Source organism: Megalobrama amblycephala, linkage group LG12 (assembly GCF_018812025.1).
Source record: "Megalobrama amblycephala isolate DHTTF-2021 linkage group LG12, ASM1881202v1, whole genome shotgun sequence".
NCBI classification, from domain to species: Eukaryota; Metazoa; Chordata; class Actinopteri; order Cypriniformes; family Xenocyprididae; genus Megalobrama; species Megalobrama amblycephala.
The window spans coordinates 23,301,710-23,324,400 of NC_063055.1; the positions used below are offsets into that span (position 1 = coordinate 23,301,710).

At 37.1% G+C, this 22,691-nt stretch overlaps 1 protein-coding gene across 1 annotated transcript in view; it reads left to right on the forward strand.

The window, feature by feature from the left end:
- The first annotated feature begins 16,077 nt into the window (after positions 1 to 16,077).
- Positions 16,078 to 22,691, forward strand: part of cttnbp2nlb (CTTNBP2 N-terminal like b) — a 28,904-nt gene continuing 22,290 nt past the window's right edge. Inside the window, exon 1 of the mRNA XM_048209757.1 lies at positions 16,078 to 16,230. Within this exon, the coding sequence (XP_048065714.1) occupies positions 16,225 to 16,230 (6 nt within the window). The 5' untranslated portion in view covers positions 16,078 to 16,224. The remainder of the gene's footprint in view (positions 16,231 to 22,691) is intronic.

The following is a 22,691-nucleotide window of genomic DNA, read 5'->3' on the forward strand; positions in this document are numbered from 1 at the left end:
TAGGGGTTGGTTTAGGCCATAGAAAATATCATTAACCTGATATAAAATCAACTGAAGTCTAGACAATGTCCTCACTAATACAGTGAAACAAACGTGTGTGTGTGTGTGAGTACGTTAGTTGCTCCCATCCACTCTATTTGAGATAGACCATGCCATTATTTAGGTCATTCTAGGTGTCAAGAAGGTCATTATCTAGGTCATAATGGCTATTCAGAAGGTAATGACTCATTTTTTTCATTTCCTGTGTTGTAGACAAACACCTGCTGTGTTGCACACTTGACCAGTCTGAGATGAAGTGCCATTCCGGGGGGTAAAAACTTGAAGAGTGGCACACAGGAGCCTGTTTTCTTCTGTGATTGAAATGCACAAACACACAAACACACACACATACACACACACTTAGAGATCGTGTCTGTTTTGTGTGTGTCGTCGCACAAAAACGATTAATTTAAATAAGCCAGTGCAAACTGTGTTAAAAGCCAAATGAGGACCTGTCTCCTTTGGCTCCAGTGACACATAAACTATCACGCAGTCGATGTGTTTCTGCAGCTGCTGTGGTTGAATTTGGCATTTACAACATACTCCTCATTCTGTTTATCTAACAGCATGGAAGACAAATGCCATTAAACTCTCATTCTCTCTGCATATAATTGACCCGTGTCTCCTCTCTGAAAGGACACTGGTTGTTTGAATGGTCGCTCAAACAGATGCAGTGCTTGTGGATCTGATTATCAGGCAATGTTTCTCCTCCAACTGTTCTCAAAAGGAGTGCCTTGGATATTCATCTTTAGAAAGCTGTACAGATCCTCGGATAGAACTTAACCTTCTGTAAGTAAAACTTTTGGCTTCAGATCTTGTTTGCCTTTAGGCACTCTTATGGCCCTCAGTCGTTCAGTTGCAGGTAGTCACCTTGCTCCTCTCTCTTGCCAAGGATGTTCACTTTCTGGGTTTAGAAACTTCTCCAGTCTCATCAGAACAGCAGAATCACAAATAATATTTGTATATAAAAGAAATGTCTTATTTTTTATTCTTATTTCCAGTCTTTTACATATTGTGAAAGTAAATTGGGGAGCTCTCAAACTGCATATTTAAAAAAAATGAACACCATTAAAATATAAAAATAGTTCATATAAAATGTGGTGTGCTGTATTCCAACTCTTCTGAAGCCATATATATATATATATATATATATATATATATATATATATATATATATATATATATATATATATATATATAAATGTTGTTTTGGACCCCTATTGAGATTCATTGTATGGACCACAATAACGTTTTTTCTGAATATCTTCTCTTGTGTTCCGCCGAAGAAAGTAGGCCTAAGTAATGTGTTCTGACTTTTTTTCTTCTGTGGAAGATATTTTGAGAAATGTTTTTTGATGTCCATGGTAACCAAAATTGTTACACCCGTCCTAACCAGACGCGACGCGACGCCGCTACAAGCGATAAAAGGTATCTTTTCCATTGGAGTTTTGTCCTAACCAGCCGCGATGACGACACGCGACGATTCTATTTTAGAAACGGTTTCTATTTCTCCACGATGTCGCGCCTGGAACAGCAACACAAAGTATGGCAATGATAATATCAGGTACTGTTTATGTGCTTTATTTAATGTTTAGAGCATCTAATGTGAGTTTGAATATCATTATGTGTTCCCAGCTTTTTAGCTGTAATGAAAACAACACTGGCTAATTCACCTCAGATCTTGAAAGTAAATAATGTGAACAAACAAGTGTATTCCATGACAAAGATTGTTTCAGTCACTCCGTATGTACTTTAAATAATGTTTTGGTGTCATATTTATGAATTTTACTATGTAGCCTACTTGCCCTTTTCATTGTGTCTGTGCTCTTGCCGAGAGAGCCCGCCTACACTCTCTTCTGATTGGCTATGGTTTTTGATTGATTTTATCGCTTCTCATTGTCATGTCTAGTGTGGACAGTCAAATTGCTCGTCGCTTATCGCATCGCGTCTGGTTAGGACAACATTCATCAAAATATAATCTTTTAACTTCCACAGAAGAAAGAGAGTCATACAGGTTTGAAACTGCACAAAGGTGATTAAATACTTATCATTTTTGAGTGAACTTATCACTTCATGTTGTTACTCACTGAAAATCTTCCCTTCCACTGTTTTCTCAAAAAAGTTTGTAAAATTGGGTCCAATGTACTGTGTTAATATTGATTTCCATACTGATTTTTCACAGGTGTATTTCAAATTACACATTGTAATGAGTTATGTTTTAGGGTTAAAGAAAATGTCTGTAAACTTAGAAAATATTAGGTCAGAAAACTGTCAGTACCTTTTTGTTTTTTTACTCTTTTTTTTATGCTGCATCATGATTGACGTAAATGGCATTTGATCACTAGACTTACGAAAACCAATAGCTTCAAATGATCAGTGAACTAAACATCAAACAGCTCCACTCATACAGATTGCTTGTAATTATCACCGTAGGAGTGTAATTAAATGTAATTATTGCAGCAAAAACACAGTATATATACTTTCTTGTAATTCTTCTTCTTGCAAGTGTCCATAAATAGCATGTAAATGTTAAAGTCATTAGTCTAAATGGGTGTTTGCTGACGTGGCAGATGCTGTTGTGGCATGATCATGTTATGTGACAAAATATTTTAAGCACATGGGGTTTTAAAGTCATTTTTATCACTTACTGGGCTTACTGAGCTTACGATATGAGCTGATATGTTATGTCAGAGGTTTTATGAGTTATCATGTTTCCCCGAGGCTCTGCCTCTAATTTTCCACCCTATGCTCTATTGATTCTCAATTAAAAAACAACTATCGCCTGAAAACAAGATCATGTCAGAACATTTCACCATTCTCATAGATCAGTTCTGAACATGTAAAAACTGAGGAGCAGTGAGATTTTGAACCTTTGGTGTAATCAGCAACGAGGTGCAACAGCCTTCTTTATTGGAGCTGTTTTTTGGGCTTTTGTAGCAGTTTTCTTCAGACTCTAAACCAGCTGAAACAGAAGCCAGATGGAAAGATAATTTTGGTGATTTTATTAGACTAGAAACCCTTTGTATTTATTCAGCATAAAAAAAAATCATAGTTTTTGTCTTTTGACAAAAATAGTCAATATTTTGTCATGTCATGTTCATTAATTTTAGTAATTTTTTTCACTCTGAATAAAATGGGTATCTTATTTTAGTTGGCGAAAATAACATTTTCAAACATTTTCAGAATTTTAGGGTATTTTATGTATTCATTTAAACATCTATCAACATTTAACAAAAAATGTTTTCAAGTGAACTTAGTAGTTTTGTATCATTTTTGCAGATGCATTTGTATTACATTTGTGCTGCTTACAGTATATATCTAATTAATCTCATATCAGATTTCTTCTGCCAAACTTCTGCCAAAGCACATTTTTCATCTTGCCTTCAATATCATTGACAAAATCAAAAAATCCTTTAACAAGCATATTCTTCTGTAATTTTGATCAACACTGCATGTCCTTCACCTGACCTTGAGATCTGGTCTCGACCATTCAGATGCCAGCTCAGTCAATGAGATCTAGCATCCACGTCACATGCAGGTCTTCATTCTCTCTGACAGCACTGGAGCAGCTCAGGGCCTCAGCAGTCATTATGTCTTAAACTCACAGCCACACTCCACCTGACCCAAAACCTGTTTATGAAGCTTTTTAGCAATCTAGCAGGTCCGATCCAGGACCAGCCGCGATGATCTGCCCTTCATTCACACCTGACAGATTAGACTGTCACATTCTTCCTCTCACTACCGGATGAATGGACGTCCCTAATGGAGAAACTGTGTTTTCTCTATCATGCAGGCTTTCACCGCCTCACACCACTGTCCATAGAGGACGCCCTCTCAAAATGGAGACATTTTTCTGCCCCAAAGAGAGCACCAAAAAGTCAGAAAGAAAGAGGTACTCTCGCCTCTTCTTCCTCTGTTTTCTCTGCTTAAATGCTTTGAATATGGCACTTAACATATAGTGCACGGTAATTGCTCTAAAATCTCATTGGTCTTTCTATCCTGTATGAAATATGGTGGAGATGAGCACAATGGTTCTGGAAGTGCTTGGACTGATTAATATTTTATGATTTTTCTCTCTTGATTTGTGAATAAGTGAACAGAAGAGCTTCAGCAATGAGAGAACAGCTCGGCCCAGGCAAGACCCAATCTGCCATCCAACATATTCAAGTTCATCAGTTACACAAAGGCCAGAATCCATTTAAACAGGTCAACGTGTAGATTTGATAACTCGGGTTGAAGGTCCAAATTGGAGTTTCAGTGTAGCTTCAAAGGGTTCTACACGGTCCCAGCCGAGGAATAAAGGTCTTATCTAGCGAAACAGTCATTTTCAGAAAAAAAAGGTACTTTTTAACCACAATTGGTTGGATTGTTTACTTCCCACAATGCATGCAGGTGATAAAACGGAAAAAGTAAGAGGCATTCATGGGAAAAAAATCATTTCAGAAGCAAAGCAAGGTATTTCATTTTGATAAAAGATTTCGACAGATTACATTTGTTTGTGTTTGGAATAACATACACCAATTAATCCTGCACAATGAGACCTGGAGCATGCATTAAGAAAATAAATAGGACCAATTCCGATTCCAGCTGACTTGAATGTTAGTAATATCCGTGACTTCTTGTATTGTTGTAATGCATCTCCTTCATCCTGCAACATTATAGAACCATTTTTCAGGATCATAATCAAAGTGCCATGCACAGTTAAAGAAAGCTTAAATTATTGTTGAGAAATAAAAGCTTTTATAATGCCCCGAAGACAATGTCAGGCTATGCACTTTAATGTAGCTTACTTTTAAAGAATTATGAATATTTCAGAGCTTTTGAGTTCACGGGCACAGATGTTTATGTCAAAGTTCTAGTTGTATACTTTGTTTAGGATAAATCTCTCTGTTTCTGCATTAATTATTTTATAGTTAATACATCTAAGCTCAACAAAACCCCTCTGATAATAATTATTGAATTCATGTTGTTGACGAATAGCAAGTTTGAATGCACATCTTATGAGCATTTAGATTGTGTATGTGTTCATTTTTGAAGCAAAGCATTAAAGAGAAATTGAGTTTGTATTTGTGCTGAGATTACTGCTTCATTCTCCTCAACAGAACTGACATCCAAGAGAAAAGCACCTCTGGCTATCCATAAATGTATGAAATACTATTCAAGAATTCAAGAACACTAATTATGGAAATTAGATTGTGTTCTTTTCACAGTGCAGAGTCATGCTCATAGTGTACGAACTGAAGATAAATCTCCTTTTTCGCATTGTTACAGAAGCATTCAGAGCTAAAACGTGTCATTAATGCATTAAAAATAAATGAACATGGGACGATTTATGGTCCTTGACTGATTGTTGAGATGTTGTGAGTGCCACAATACTTCTTTTGTGAACTTAATCACCGCAGGCCATTTTCTCAATGTTTTTGGTATTTTCACTGTGTGTGTGTGTGTGTGTGTGTGTCTGTGTTAGAGAGAAATTATGCTGGTACCACTTGTCCCCATTCAAGAGTGGAATGGGTCTTCATGGGCCACTGTTCCAGTTTAGCCGTGACATTATGATTGAAGGTGAGTTCTTTTGTGAATATATATATTTATATATAATAATGAATTTCAATGCCTGTACTTGGTCAGTAGAACCCACTGTTTTATCCATATCACATTAGTCTCTCCTTTCTTAGTCCTACATAACCAGTGTCCAGTTGTTCCAAAGTAATCCAGATACACACTTTTCCAGATTACCAAATCTGGATTACCAGTGCTCTACGGAGCCCCTAAAGAGGCATGATGATAGAAAGAATATGGGTTTTGAATTAAATGTAATATTTTTGTTGTATTGTTTTATGGCACCAAAATCTTTTTTACTTTACAGTAGGTTACCGAAAGGCTAAATATGTAGGTTAATGTCTACTTCTAATTTATTTAACAGTTAAACTAATCAAGAGCAAAATAAAAAAATGTGTATGTATATTACATGATATAAATGTTGTATTTTTTGACCAGTTTTAAAGTTTTACTACATTTTCCTCCTGGAATCCACCTTGAAATCCTACCCCCTGTTGGGATCAGGATAATCCTGTTTTTTTGGATCAAAGTTATCCAAATCCTACTGACAAGTTTTGAACAACACAAACTGAAGGTTTGATTCAGATTAAAACTAGGATTGGATTTTGTGATATAATCTTATTTCAGAATCCGTTTTTCCTTTTGAACAACCCATTTTCAAGATTTGATCCAATCCGAAAGCCGGAATCCGATCACATTAATTTTGAACAACTGGCCCCTAAATGTAATAAAACTGGTCAAAAAACAGGTTATTTGTACCATGTAATATATACACTCATTATATATTTTTATTTTGCTCTTGATTAGTTTAACTATTAAAGTAATCAAGTAGAAGTATACCTATATTAAACCTTTCAGTACAGTAAAGTAAAAAAATATTGGCGCCATAAAAGAATCCCCCAAACAGCTGTCAATTTCAAACAAAAATAATATATTTCATTTTAAGTCTTTTTTAAACACTGTATATAAACAACATTGTCAAAATCATCAGAGATGAAACAGCTGAAAGTAGTTTCTAACAACTGCATCCCATATATTTGTTTGTTTTTGTTGTGGGTCACATGAGGGGCTATGGAAACACTAAAGGGACATGGTGATGAAAAATATGAAAAAGAAGGAAATGACTTTTAATTATTTCGTTCTCTCACAAATGTTTTGCGTTCTCCCAAGAAACTTTGCATTCACTGTCAAAACTTGAGTTATTTGTGAATGAACGCAAAGTTTCTTGGGGGAAAGCAAAACATAATTTTTAATCTTTCTCCCATTTCATATTTTTTCCCCAATTACCATGTCCCTTTAGTGCCTCTGTAGGGATCTAATTGTTTAAAGGAAATTGAAAATGGAAAGGGATGTTTGTTAGTTTATGTTGTTTTCTTCCTTTTCAAATAAAACACCTATTTTAATGATCTAAGCGCATGGTCTGAAGCGCATAGCACAGGTGCACTTAGGGCGTGTCTGAATTGGTCAATGGCGCAGTCATTTTCAGTTGCCTCAAAATAGCAACACGCCAACAATGCAACTGAACACACCTTGTTTTCAGACCAGCACGCCCATGGGCGAACAGATGGGCATGAGTGCATTTGCTATTTAAACAATGTGGGCACTGGACGTGAAAATGATAACTACGTCGGGCTGAAACTAGCAAAAAAACTGGCGTCACGCTGCGCTGGGTGTATGATAGTGCCCTTAAAGTGACCCCACATCTACTCTTCTACCTGCATGTTGTTCTTTACATATTGGCCTACATTGTGAAATGTTACCCCATTTGGTGCGCTGGTAATCCAGATTTGATAATCTGAAAAAGTGTGTATCTGGATCAGAGTGATCCAATCCTATTTTGCTTTAAAAAAAAACGGCACAGAAGTAAGATGGATTACCTGATCCTGGATAGCAAAACATGGGATTTCCAAATCTAGATAATTCTGATTCAGATTGAACATTTTGAACAACTGGGCCCAGAGGTTTGACTAAATAGGTCTAAATTAGTTCACATTGTAGCTCATCAGTCTTCAACATTGATAATAAGAAATTTATTCTTGAGCAGCAAATCAGAATATTAGAATGATTTCTGAACAGTCATCTTTAAGCTTTGCCATCACAGGAATAAATTACATTTTAAAATATATTAAAATAGAAAACTGTTATTTTAAATAATGTGTAATGTAATTGTAATAATAAGGGTAAATGTAATATTTCACAAAATTACTGTTTTTTTTTTTTTTTTTTACTGTATTATTAATCAAATTAATGGCTCGCAATGGGATTTTTTTTTAATCAGAAATTGATTGAAAGACTGTGATGGTCCATAGGCATACTTTCTGGAGCTCACATCATCTCTGACTGCAGCCCACTAAGCTCCCATTAAGAGCCAGCGGCGTCTCTCCCTGAGACAGCTGAGCATCAACAAAGCACGGATGGTTTGCTCACTTTTCTGAGTTTTGTTGAACTCTCAGCCCAGCAGGCAGGCTGGCAGAAACCCTGTCAAAGACTATTGGTAGTCTCTCTTCTCTTCAGTAGGTTCCTGAGTTCGTATTTATTTCGGGGCTTCAGAGAAAGTTTAACTCTGATCCACATTTCACCATTACTGCACTGATCTCTACGCCAAGACACCAGGGATTAAATTAAATACGACTAAATTACTCAAACAAGCACACTGCCTGGGTACAGGGAATAGAGCCAACAATGAGCTGAGGATGCTGCATGCGCTCCTCACCACTGCCTTGTGCCCAATACAAGACATTTAGTGCCTCAATGAACAAGTAGAGCACCTTGTCCAATTTAAAGGACATACAAATTATATGTTATAACACACACACACACACACACACACACACACACACACACACACACACACACACACACACACACACACACACACACACTTTCTTAGCCTTGCTCTCATGCCCTCACTCCCACTGGAATTATTCTGTGCACTTAGGAATGAATGTATAAGGCTGAAAAGCAGGACAGAACTGAGAGAGAATGAGCTCCACTGTAAATTGTACTGTGATTCTCACTGGCTGGAGATCTTTGTGTTTTACTGCAAAGACTCGCTGGCTGAAGGTTTTTGTTTTGTAAACACTCACTGGCTGGAGATCTTTCAGACAAACACCACAGAAACCATGAATAAGGAAACAAAGCTTGTATTTTTCTAAGAGAAAGAATACAGTTCTGTATTATTCAGCTCTAGTCTAGGTTCTACAAGACTGAAATCCATTAGTTATTATATCATGGTTGCTAAGTTGGATTCTGAAGATGCCATAAAGAATCCCTCAAAGAGGTTCAGATTCTCATAACTGGCAGTTCTGTGTCGCCCTCTGCTGGTCATTACTGAATGTGATGTTTGAGTGATGTGTGCCTGCTTATTTAGGCTGTACCTCAAATCCCTTACTAAAGTATATTGCCTACTCTGTGACTATAAATTAAATTAATTTTAATAAATATATGAATTTTCTGTGAAGAACAATATACATTTTAGTATGATCTTCACACAAAACATTATATGGCTTCAGAAAAATGTATTGCTTATCGACAAACCACTTTTGGACAACCTTTTTTGCTTGAAAGCCTATATGGTCTCCATCCATTTTTATTGCATGTGAGTGAGCAGTGTGAACAATATCAGCTGCAAAAACCCAGATACACATTATAAAAATTCATCAGAACACTCACTGGCCACTTTATTAGGTGCACCTGTTTAACTGCTCATTAATGCAAATATGTAATCAGCCATTTACATGGCAGCAACTCAATGCATTTAGGCATGTAGACATGGTCAAGACGATCTGCTGAAGTTGACACTGAGCATCAGAATGGGCAAGAAAGGTGATTTTAGGCCTCATTTAGACTAAAGGTCTTGATGCCCAATTCCGATCTGTTGACTATATTCAAATTTTGATTGATTACTTGCTTACATCTTCTTTTAAAAGTGATCCATAACCGATTTCTGCATTTACACTATACACTTGGCGAAACAACCCAAGATAGACGTACTGACCCAGAAAAGCTGAAAAGGAAGTAAAAATGGCACGATTTGCACCATCTTTAAAGGTCAGCAAAACATTGGCCTCTTAAAGCGGAGAAAAGAGTCATGTGATCACAGTTGGTGTCCACCTGAGTGGAGGTCATTCACCACTGTCGCTTTTTCAATGACATACAACTCTCATTGACAGGGGTATATGCGATCTGTCCGCTTACGTGTCAGACGCAAATGCACATATCCGATTCATAGCAGATTTATTTGAGGCCTGAAACCAATCTGAGAATATCGGAATCCATTTGCTTTTTTGCTGCTTACACGTTCGTGGATCATATCTGATCTGTGCCACATGAGAAAAAATTGGAATTCTGTCAGTTGAATCATGTAATGTAAATGCGGCCTAAGTGAATTTGAATGTGACATGGTTGTTGGTGCCAGAATGGCTGATCTGAGTATTTCAGAAACTGCTTATCTACTGGGATTTTCACGCACAACCATCGCTAGGGTTTACAGAGAATATGGTCAGAAAAAGAGAAAGTATCCAGTCAGAGGTATTCTGTGGGAGAAAATGCCTTGTTGATGCCAAAGGTCAGAGAAGAATGGCCAGACTGGTTTGAGCTGATAAAAGAAGACCACAAGGGGGACCACTCCTGTCAGCTAAGAACAAGAAACTGAGGCTACAATTCGCACGGGCTCACCAAAATTGGACAATAGAAGATTGGAAAAACATTGCCTGGTCTGAGTCTCGATTGAGAACTTGGCTTAGACAACATAAAAACATGGATCCATCCTGCTTTATATCAACAGTTCAGGCTGCTGCTGGTGGTGCAATGGTGTGGAGGATTTTTTCTTGGCACACTTTGGGCCCCTTAGTACCAATTGAGCATCACAACCACAGTGTACACATCTTCTGATGGCTGCTTCCAGCAGGATAACACACCATGTCACAAAGCTGAAATCATCTCAAACTGGTTTCTTGAACAGGACAGTGAGTTCACTATACTCAAAAAGCCTCCACAGTCACCAGATCTCAATCCAATAGAACACCTTTGGGATGTGGTGGAACGGGAGATTCGCATCATGGATGCATGTGCAACTACATAATGCTATCATGTCAATATGGACCAAAATCTTTGAGGAATGTTTCTAGAACCTTGTTGAATCTATGCCATGAAGAATCAAGGCAGTTCTGAAGGCAAAAGGGGGTCCTACCCAGTTCTAGCTACGTGTATCTAATAAATTTGCTTGTGATTCTATACAATACTAGCCTGTTTTCAATGTATGATTTGGGATGCATACTATTTAAGACGCATAGTATTTAAATTGGGATGCTGCAGTAGCAAGTGAGTGTATGTGTTTAGACTGCGTCTGTCAGAATGTGTGTGAGAAATGCTTGTGAGCTTCTATTTTCACTTCATGCTACAAAGTGTGAATCAAAGGGAAATCAAACCTACAGACATCTCTCACATCATACACATATACTCGAGCACTCTCTCTCACACATCATGACTCACCTCCACTGAAACAGAGACACTGTAGAAAGGTAACATTCATCATCAGTCTATCCGAAGGAGGTCAAGTAGCACTGATGAAGCTTTGAAGAGAGAGAGAGAGACACACACACACACACACACACAAAATGCCTGAACATCAGTCTGCAACACTAGATAGGAGTGATTACAATGTTAAACTGAGACCCACACAGCATTTGATGACTGGATTTGCAGAAATTATTTTTTCTCAACATTGCAACGTTACATATCTAATCAACTCCTGATGAACACATTAATTATTATTTTAATTATCACTCAGTGATAAGTCATTTAACCATGTATTACTGTCTTTGGAAGGCTTTTGTCTTTCAAACACATTAAAATGTACAAATTCACATAATTTCCTATTTACGTGCAATGCAGGGATTCCCAAACTTTTTTGTCAGCTGAACCTCCTGAGATTTTGAGTTCTAAGTTAGGCCAATAATAAAATTAAGTCAATAATAATAGTAATAAATAATAATAAAATTAAATTAACAGTTCTCTGATGTTGATTATTGGTTATATGACATGCAGGTAAAATAAAATATATATTTTTTATCTTTTTTTAGTAAGTGTTTTATTTTGATTGTTTTTATTTTAAAATGATTTATTTTAATATATTTTTATGATTTAATTACAGTTTTTTACAATTGCTTACAGATTTTTACGATTGCTTAAGCACAATTTTAAAAACAAGGCTCATTTTGTCAAAACACTACACACAATTCACAGATCCACACACACAAGTAGCAGAACGCCTCAGTTCTTAACACTTAATTCAAAACTTTACATTAATTTAACAAAACCCAACTTTGACACCATATGGAACACACATGGTTCATATATTCTGATTCGGTTTGATTCATTTACACACTGCTGTGCTCAGTCTTAAACACTTGTAACTTTTATACTTTTCTAATCATATAGTCTGGGTTTGATTTTTTCAGAGATATTGTTAGAGTAAAGTACATGAATATATTGACAAAGAAAAAAACAAACAAAAAACACAAGATCAGTACTGCACATTGATGAAAATATTTATTTCTCACCACACTGTAAAAGCATTCAATACATCCATGCCTTTCCAAAGGTTACATTTTGCACTGAAAATCAGAACATATTCTAAATACAATATATTACATGAACAAAAACATGTGTAGACAAAACAAAAGCATGATTTTAAATAAAAAAAAAAAAAAATAGAAAAAACACCTAAGTATCATCTCTTGGCCTAGCTGGATCTGGCCATAGCACTTCATCCACATCACAGGTGATGTCCTGTCATGCAAGACAGCGAGGGAAGAATCTTCTTGAATGGCTAATCCATCCTTGCACAGACCCTGCATCAATTAGGTCAGGCCTTCTCTATGGCTTGAATGAGGCACATCCTGACATAGGGCTGGAGATTGTAAACCTTTCATGCCAAAATAAAAAACCTCCTCAATGGGTTTAAGGAAGGGACAGTATGGTGGAATGTATTGAAGTGAAAATTGTGGATGCTAATGAAACCAGTTTTGGACCAGAGCAGATAGATGGAAATTTACATTGTCCCATATGACAATGTATCTCATCTGCTCTGCATCCATGTGGTCTTCTGCTGTGACGATTTTGTGTAGTCATTCACGAGTTCACATATACATATAATTAGATAGAGAAAGTAATGCGTATTTGGCGTGCTGTCCAGGGGGAGGGCTCCGAGCTCGGAATTTTGGCCCAAACCCAGAGCACTCCCCCCGGATGTGGTTACGAGAGATAGAATTTAGAAGTGAGAAGATGGGGTGGTGGAGGGATGCTGATAAACTGTCAAACGGAGGTAAGTCTGCAGTATATATACCTCCATTGGTTGATTAGCTGAATGCTTTCCACCTGTGATAATTAGTCTAATTATCTGCACCTGCTCCTCCCGAATTTTGTTAATAAAACATCATAATGTGAATATGTGGGCCGTGCTGTAAGGGCCTAAGTTGGCATGCTGGTGGAGGACCCCATTCTACATGATTGCAACATACATTGTGATGTTACCACCATGTTGTCCCGGGACATTCAAAATAGCTCTGTGGCCAATGATGTTTCTCCCTCTCCCTCTTACTGCAACATTGCCTTCCATTTTGTTGAAGGCACATAAACTCACCTTTTGCCTTTGTATAGTACTTGCACCTGATTGTTGAGTTTACAGTTAAGCACCCAAGTGTCTGCAGACCTGATGGCCATGTTTGATCAATTGATTTATAGCGGTGGTATTTTGGAAAGCAGTGTCTTGAAATGGCAAAGAAGTGACATTATGTGTGTTTAGTGTTGTGCAAAACAATGCGTGTAGTGTTTTGCAAAAAGTGTGAGACTGAGCATTATAGTTCTGCAGATCTGGGCTAAGGTTTTGCTCCTTGAGTGTAGAGTTTCAGTAACTGTGTGTTATTTTTAATTTTAGTGTGTAAGCAATCGTAAAAGACTGTAATAGATTTTCATTAAGCTCAAAACCCCTGCAGTTTTACATCATGAACCCCAGTTTGGGAAACCCTGACGTAGTGTTTAATGCACTTCATGTTGCCGCTTGCGGCGGTGGACAGGGGTCAGCATGGGCACCCTAACTGGTCTGCGGCTATGCAGCCCCATACGCATCAAACTGCGATGCACTGTGTATTCTGACACCTTTCAGTACCAGCATTAACTTCTTGAGCAGTTTGAGCTACAGTAGCTCGTCTGTTGGATCGGACCACACGGGCCAGCCTTCGCTCCTCACATGCATCAATGAGCCTCGTCCGCCCTTGACACTGTCGCTGATTCACCACTGTTCCTTCCTTGGACCGCTTTTGATAGATACTGACCACTGCAGACCGGGAACACTCCACAAGAGCTGCAGTTTTGGAGATGCTCTGACCCAGTCATCTAGCCATCACAATTTGGCCCTTGTCAAACTCGCTCAAATCCTTACGCTTGCCCATTTTTCCTGCTTCTAACACATCAACTTTGAGGACAAAATATTCACTTGCTGCCTAATATATCCCACCCACTAACAGGTGCCGTGATGAAGAGATAATCAGTGTTATTCACTTCACTTGTCAGTGGTCATTCTGTTATGCCTGCTATATCACCTTAAATGTGTAATATAATGGATTATGTTTCTAACTTTTTTTTTTTTGTCATGTAATTTGGAATCAGTAACTGACTAATTTCTAAGTAATCTACCCAGCAATGTTTGTGTGTGTGTGTGTGTGTGTGTGTGTGTGGCTTCAGCTGGTGTGGAATAGTGATGTCATGACAGCCAAATAATATGGGAGAAAGAGAAGAAAAACAGCTTCATGCAGAGAGAGCAAGAGAAACGAATAGGGACACAGTGTGAGAGTGAAAACAAAGGGCTAAAGATCATGAGCAGAATCTATTAGTGTAAAAGCTCTGAGGATGACAGACAAATGGCCTGGTTAGTCGATACTGGCAGCAGCGGTGTCTCCTGTCTGTTTTTATTTCTTTTCAAACTGAGATCACGACCAGAATGGCCACTCATTTGTTTTATTGAATATCTCTCTGTCTTTCTCTTTCACACTATCTCTGTCTCAAATGAAAAAACAAACCAAACAATAGTAACAGAACAGCTTTAAAGGAAAAAAATAAAAGAAATATGAGTGAAAAGACATGTATATGAGTGTGGAGCACCACCCACACACACACACACACATACACAAACACAATTCTGTTATTGAGGGAAGTATTTGCAAATATTCTCATTATAAACGAACTAAAACCATTATGACATTCAACAGCTTCTAGAAAAGCACTGAAAGATTATTTCAAATCTCCTTTTGCACCGCACACATACAGAGGCCAGGGTGCAGTGAGGAATTACGCACATAAACACATCTCATTTGCATACATAAATGGATCTTTTTATCCATTTCAGTGCATCTCAATTGAACCTCAATTCAAAACAATTTCATGCATGAGAAGAATAGCATGATGACCACACAAGACAGACAAGCTCACACACAAACCACAAGCATTCATTCAGTCCAACTTAAATATATTATGAAAATACTTTCCCACGTTTCATAAATAGCCTATCTCTCATCAAACAAACGGAAAAAACAGTGACTCCTAGCATGAATCTTAGTACAAATTAATTACAAAGTGTATAATGAATCTTGTATTTAGAAATCATAATGTCCTCTGCAACATTTCTGGTACAGCATGTGTACAAACATCTAAGTATGTACCATAGATCCATTTTTATTATGACCCTGGTTTGCTGTTTTATTTTCTGTCTGTTGCCTGGTTTTAGAGAGTTAATCTGGAAAGCCAGCTTTCTTTGTATATTATGTTATAATATATTAATTTCATTAAAAAAAAAAAGAAGTTTAATCATTAATATCCTGTCAGTGATTTTTCAAAAAGTCAGTTTCAATCTATATGTTTCTCAAATCAATTTGATTTGATGTGTATTTTCTCTTTGTGTCCATGAGGGGGCGGCAGAGATGAGGTTAAAGGGGAGCTCATTAACACTCACTGAAATTCAAATAAAGGCGCATTTAGCAGCTCACCTTTGCCATGCCTCTACAAATGGCAGACAGCACTTCACAGCATTAGAAACACCCGATTACATTAGAGTAATACTAGAGTAACACTATAGGGATAGAGAAAATTCGTTTTTACATATAATAATATCATCAATATTTTGTTTTTATAAAGATTTTTTTCATTGTAGACATCTAAATCCTTCCATTAATATTTCATGACTGTCTGAGACTAAATTACCTTCACAAATAAGGAATGTATTCATAGATATCGATGCTAAAATAAAATCAAGTGTATCGTGAATAAGGAGAAACTGACATTTGAACAGTAACGTGCTCAAATCACTACAATAAACTGCATGTAAAACAAACAACCGTAGACAAAGACACTGAACCGACGCTTATTTAGCTCCTCCCCCTCCAGCGCAATATCCAATCCGAACTGAGCATTCAGGATGGTGGTCTCCGCCTATTGGCTGAAAGATCTGTCAGTGACAGTAGTCCATATTTTCGGCCGGGACAGTAACACGGCCAGCAGTGAAAGTGAGAAATAACTCCGTAAACTGGGATAATTGTGATCACTTGGACTGATGAGCGAATAAAAACACATATGAAGGTAATAAAATTAATATTTCTGGAATTATGACTTATTAGGGAAAGGATACAGGGTGTGAATGTGATCTTTAGAGCATGCTGGTGTGGAAGAGTGGATCTCAGATCCCAGGATCAGATCCCAATACATTATCTCGCAATTATTATTACATATGAACATCGGTTTTAAGTGATAAACATTATTTCTGCGCCACACAGTGTTCTTTCATACTCGTGAGCGTAATACGGTTTTACGCAGATTTGTTTATTTTTATGAATTTGGATATAGATAATTAGTTGTATGATTTTTATGTGCATTAAATGGTAAGTTACACAATGTTACAAATAGTCTTTTGTCCTTGTTTCCGTTGTCCGTTTGCCTGATGTCACACTGTGTCTGGTCGTTGGTGCCTCAAATGTTAGAGAAGTGCACTGATTGCTTGTTTAGCAGTATGGGAAATGGTCCATATGTCCAGGGTGATTTTTTAAACCCTGAAAGGAAAGCTTTGTGTCCCGCAGGAAATCTGATATCCACCGCAGCAGTGTTTTTTGCTTAACAGTGCTTGAATTTATGTCTCTTATTCCTAATCACGCTGCTTATAAAAGATTAACCACACATGGGACAAAACCTCACCTGACATTATTTTCCAAAACAGCAAAATTTCCTCTTTGAGATTAATTTGTATTAAAAATTCTAGTGATAATTTTAATAGTTTTCTCTTAAATCAAAATGATGACTTTACTGTACCCATTAGATCATAACTTATGCATATTATGTAAAATAAGATATATAAAATGTATATTAACTGTATATTTGTATATTTTAAAGAACAATTAGGCCTACTGCTATGTACTATGTTTTTTTTTTTTTTCAAATATACACCATCAGATATTTACATAAAAAAAAAAACATTTATAAACTTGTACAAAATGTAACTGCATTTTAACAAAATTAAAAATATTTCAAATATTGTTTAGAATTGTAAATATTTATAATAAATATTTGACTCATTAATTTATGTACCTGATAGTGTTTATCCTTGATCCTTAACTTTATTCTTTCATGTTTTGTTACCTTTTTCTGTCCCAGTACTGAAAATCAGTGTAACTCATTAAATAGGATGCTTGTAAATTTTTAGCAATCAAAATACATTTGGCAGAGATTTGGACACATTTGGTGAACTGTTACTCTGAGTGTTCTTTTGAATCAAACAAGCAGTGATTTGAAAGAGCAGAGATGTGAGTGTTTGTCAGTGGGTGAAGGGCAAAAATGTGGTCTAGCCTGTATGCGGTGAAATGCTCTGTTTTGACTGGCATGTCAGAATCAGTCACTTGAGCGCTGGGTTGAAGACATTCTCTTGGGTCAGGGCGTAATTACACCAAAGAAGAGCTCGCCTCGTTTTGCAGATTCTCCTGGAGATCTAATTTATCTAGTTAATGGCCAGTTTTCAGTTTGTGATTGTGGCCTATAAATAACATACTGGATTGAGGATGTTGGTCTTCAGTAGCTGACTGTATAAGTAAAGCAGTGCACTGGAACAACAAAAATCTCAGCAAATGAGAAGAAGCTGAAAAATTCTTAAAGGGTTAGTTAACTCAAAAATGAAAATTCTGTCATTAATCACTCACCCTTATGTCATTCCAAACCCGTAAGAGTTTCGTTCATCTTCAGAACATGAATGAAGATCTTTTTGATCTTAGACAGCTACACAACTGAAACTTTGAAGAGATAAAGAGATCGTAAAACTAATTCATATGAATTGAGCGGTTTAGTCCAAAATTTTCTGAAGAGACACAATCGCTTTATATAATGAACGGATAGAATTTAGGCTTTTATTCACATAAAAATTAATCAATTCACACATCAGTTTTGGAAACCAACGGAAGCTCAAGTATGTTCGCATGACATGCAAGAACCAATGAAACCTCATTCTCGTGTGTTACGCAGAACATTTGAGCTTCCACAAGAGGTTTGTTCTCGTGCGTCAAGCAGGTTCAGTCGATCTTCTGTCTATGTTCACTGATCAATGTTTATATGTGAATAAACACCTAAATTAAATCTGTTCGTCATATAAAGCGATCAAGTCTCTTCAGAAAATTTGGACTAAACCGCTCAATTCATATGGATTAGTTTTAAGCGTCAAAATTTTAGTTGCGTAGCTGTCAATGGAGGGACAGAAAGCTCTCAGATTTAAAAAAGAAGATCTTCATTTGTGTTCCGAAGATGAACGAAAGTCTTACGGGTGTGGAACGATATGAGAATGAGTAATTAATGACATAATTTTCATTTTTGGGTGAACTAACTTTAAGCAATGATGTCAATGATACAGCAGAAGCTGTGGCTTGCCACCTTAGTAACCACTGGGTGGTTTGTTTGAGTCCCACTCTATACAAATGTAGTTCAAAACCGCAAATCTACAGCAATGAGGAAGTTACGCTCAGTGAAAATCAAAGTGTTTCAGCCCAGCTTGACTCCTTAGCCTGGGGAAAGGGTTGAGTTTAGGGTTTAGGATATAGTGACCTCATTAGAGCAGGGTGAACAGGTCAGGCTTACCAATGTGCCAAAAATCACTGAATGCTGCTTTTATAAAGGAGTCACACAATACTTCCCCTTCTGAAATAATTCAGCATGGTATTATTTTGTTGTCAGTGATCTAAATACTGCTTCAGAGTCAGAGTCTTGAATTAGCAAGTCGTTAATGAGATGTATCGTGACAGGGAGAAGTAGATGCTGGATCAGCTGTTAATATAGTGGGGATGTGTTACAGTATTACTGCATTACAGTCTTGTCTAGAGTCTTTTTCAGTTAATATTTGATTAATATGTGTGGGGGGTGTGAATTCCTGGAATTCCTTTCAGTCTCCGTAATCCATATAGTGTTTCTCTTTTTCCCGCTCTCACACTCTCTGTGGCTGTGTAGAGATTGTGTTTTGTTGCCAGATAATGGTTTTATTGGGCTTGTGCAGGTTTAATGTGGGGTTACAGCATCAGAGTGGTGCCGTGAACCGCACTCCCATCTGACACATGTCCCGCTCCCTCATTACGGATAATGATTCATTAAGAAAGCTGACATTAGGCTGTGGTCTGATGTTTCTTTTAAGGCTTGCCCTCAGCAGCTGTGGGTTAAGTCTGAGGTTTAGTGAGTTGTCAATGAGATGAGGGAAGAGAAAAAGTCTGTTCCTACCTCTTACATAAGAAGGTGCTTTAAAGGAATTGTTCAACCAAAAATAATAATTCTATCAATAACTACTCATCATTATGTCTTTCCGAACCTGTATGACTTTCTTCTGTGGAGCATAAAAGGAGACATTTTGAAGATGTGCTAGTCTTCATCATTTATTTTCAATGGAATTATAGCTATGAGAGTGAAGTTTTCAAGCATTAAAGGGGTCCTTGATTATGACTTTACTTTTTTAACTTTAGTTAGTGTGCTGTTTGAGCACAAACAACATCTGCAAAGTTACGATGCTCAAAGTTTAATGCAAAGGGAGATATTTTCTTTTACAGAAATCGCTTTTTAAGGACTACAACAAACGGCTGGTAGGGACTACAACAAGCTTCTTCCGGGGCTGGTAACATCACAAACCCCAAAATTTACATAAACTCAGCTCCCGGGAACACACAACAAAGAGGCGAGGCCATGTTGGGCTGCTTTAGAGAAGAGGAAGAGTTGTTGTAGTAGAGTGTTGTTACCTTGCCATCATTTTACACCGGACTGCTTAATAAATGAGGGTTAATTCAATGCTGGATTTGCACAAAAGATTAGCATGATGGCACATGCTAGTCGATGAGTTGAATCAACTCCACAGCAACTACATAAATTTATCCAGAAACCATTCTAAAAGTTGTAATTTCTTCCTGAGTCTCTCCATCAGTGTCCGACTCCGGTTTGAACAATGTAAGGCTGAACATTGTTACTGATAATTGTCATTTTGGCTGCGTGAGATTCTCCAGCTTTGTTGTTGTTGAGCAACTGAAGCATGAGCTGTTAAAGCTCCGCCCTCAGCTCATTTGCATTTAAAGGGACACACACAAAAACGGCATGTTGTTGCTCACACCAAAATAGCGGCAAATTTTACAAGCTATAGTAAATAGCTTGATCACATTAGCAAAAAAGTTCCACTATCCATTGTTAATAGTGTAGAAATGCATGAAGAACAGCTCAAACTCAAGTCACTTTCAAACCAAGCAGCTTTCTGGTACTCAACGTGCCGAATTTGCTCAACCAACTTAAACCATTTGTGAAATATAGGGGAAAATTTCCGTCCTCAATTGAAACTCCCAAGCATATGGATTCCTTTTGAAATGACTGGATTTCAAAAATGAAATTTTGGCGTGCAACGGTAATTGTGACCACACTCATTCATTATAATTTCATGGGAAAAAAAACGAAAAGATAATTTGAGAAAATAATGACAGAATTTTAATTTGGGGGGTTGAACTATCTAAATGATGCAATATTCATGTCAGTTGTCTGTCAGGAGATCATATTTGTCACTTCACAATTTGTGTGTGAATGTTGTTGTGACACAAAAGATTTATTGGCTTCAAACAAGTTGGTGTGCATTTGTTTTTATGTTTGGCAACAGAGCCAGTAACTTTCTCTATCTCTCTGTCTCACACACTCTCTTGCTCCCTCATAGCTTTATTATTCTCAGTGAAACGTTAAATAGCCTTGTTTTTCACTGCGACTATTACTGATGTGAAGTCACATCATCAGAATTGGTGTGCTTACAGTATTTAATTTGTAACTGAATCAAGGTCAGTCTGTGGCTCATCATTGTTGTGTGCAGAATCTTTTCAGTGAATCAGTTGATCTAGTTCACACGACCGGTCTAAATAATTTGTTCACAAATCAGACTGATCTGGTTCTCGTCTTGTGAATAAAGTAATGGCTTAAATTTCAGTCTGCCAGTGCTTTCAGTATGTCAGATCTTGGATGTTGTTATGAAGATTTGTAGCTGAAATGACTCCTCTCTCCTCTTCCTGATTGCTGTAGTTGAAAGTTATGTTTCCTTTTTCTGGAATGCAGTTCTTGGTCAAATGTGGTATTTGTGTAATTGTTATTTACAGCCTAGTGTAGGAGGTTTCTTTAGGCAGAATTTTTCTCTCTGACCTACACATAACAGCCACAGTGACGGGTGTCATGCTTTTTTGGGTGGGGGGTGGGGGCATGGGCATCAGTGGTAGTTTTACTAACTTATTGCCCTATTACAGATAATACATAACAAAAGGGAAAAAACAACACTTAGTAATTCAAAATATTGGCATAATATGTGTTAGTCTTGTGGTATAAGTTTTGTTTAGCGTGCAAGAAGACTCTGGTTCAGTCTTGACCCAATATATTTGTGTTTTTATTATAAATCAAGCAAAAGTTTAACTTAACTTGACAGCCAGTGATCAGCAGACATTTTTGTGGATTTTTGTGTTCCACTGGAAAAAATATCATGATTTTGTTGACCAAATTTTGACATGTGAATGAGTGATGTCTGCCCAGTGTTTTAGTAATCGTGCACCTTAATAATAATAATAATGATGATAATGATAATGATAATATATATATATATATTATCTATATATGTGTGTGTGTGTGTTTTGTTTTAAGTCTTAACCACTCAATTAAAATAACATTTAAAACCACTCAGTTGGCATGAAGCTTCAGTCATCATAACAACAGTATTTCCTTATCTAAATGGGTGGAAGGACCCTATTTTATTAAAAATACTTTCAAGATCTGTTCACTTCTGCTTGTTAGCTCAATGTTTCAATCATCTCTTGTCATACCCATGTTTGTCAAACTCTCACACAAACAACATAATGTGTGTAGGTTTTCCAGGTTCTCTCGAGAGGAAATGAATGAAGGCAGGATGCACTTGTGATCTGCACTGATAGTGTTTTTACCGGATGCAGCATGTTGAAGATTCTTTTGGGAATAATTTTGATGCAGTCTGTTTCCTATTTAGATTGAATAAATGTAAAAAAAGGGTTAACTGACACACAAACTGAAAAGATGAGGATGAAAAGATGACTGCGTCGTGTTTGTGTGTTAATTTGCGTGTGGTTTTGTGTAGATTTCTCAAAGCATCAGTCAGTTATGTCATAAAAATAAACATGCAACTCTTAAAGGTGCCCAAGAACGTTCTTTCACAAGATGTAATATAAATCTAAGGTGTCTCCTGAATGTGTCTGTGAAGTTTCAGCTCAAAATACCCCATAGATTTTTTTTTAATTAATTTTTTTAACTGCCTATTTTGGGGCATCATTAACAATGCACTGATTTACACTCGGCGCCGCCCCCTTAAATCACATGCTCCCTGCCACACCAGCTGTCGACTATATTACAGCGCATTTACAAAGTTCACACAGCTAATATAACCCTCAAATGGATCTTTACAAGATGTTCGTCATGCATGCTGTATGCATGCTTCGAATTATGTGAGTAAAGTATTTATTTTGATGTTTACGTTTGATTCTCTATGAGTTTGA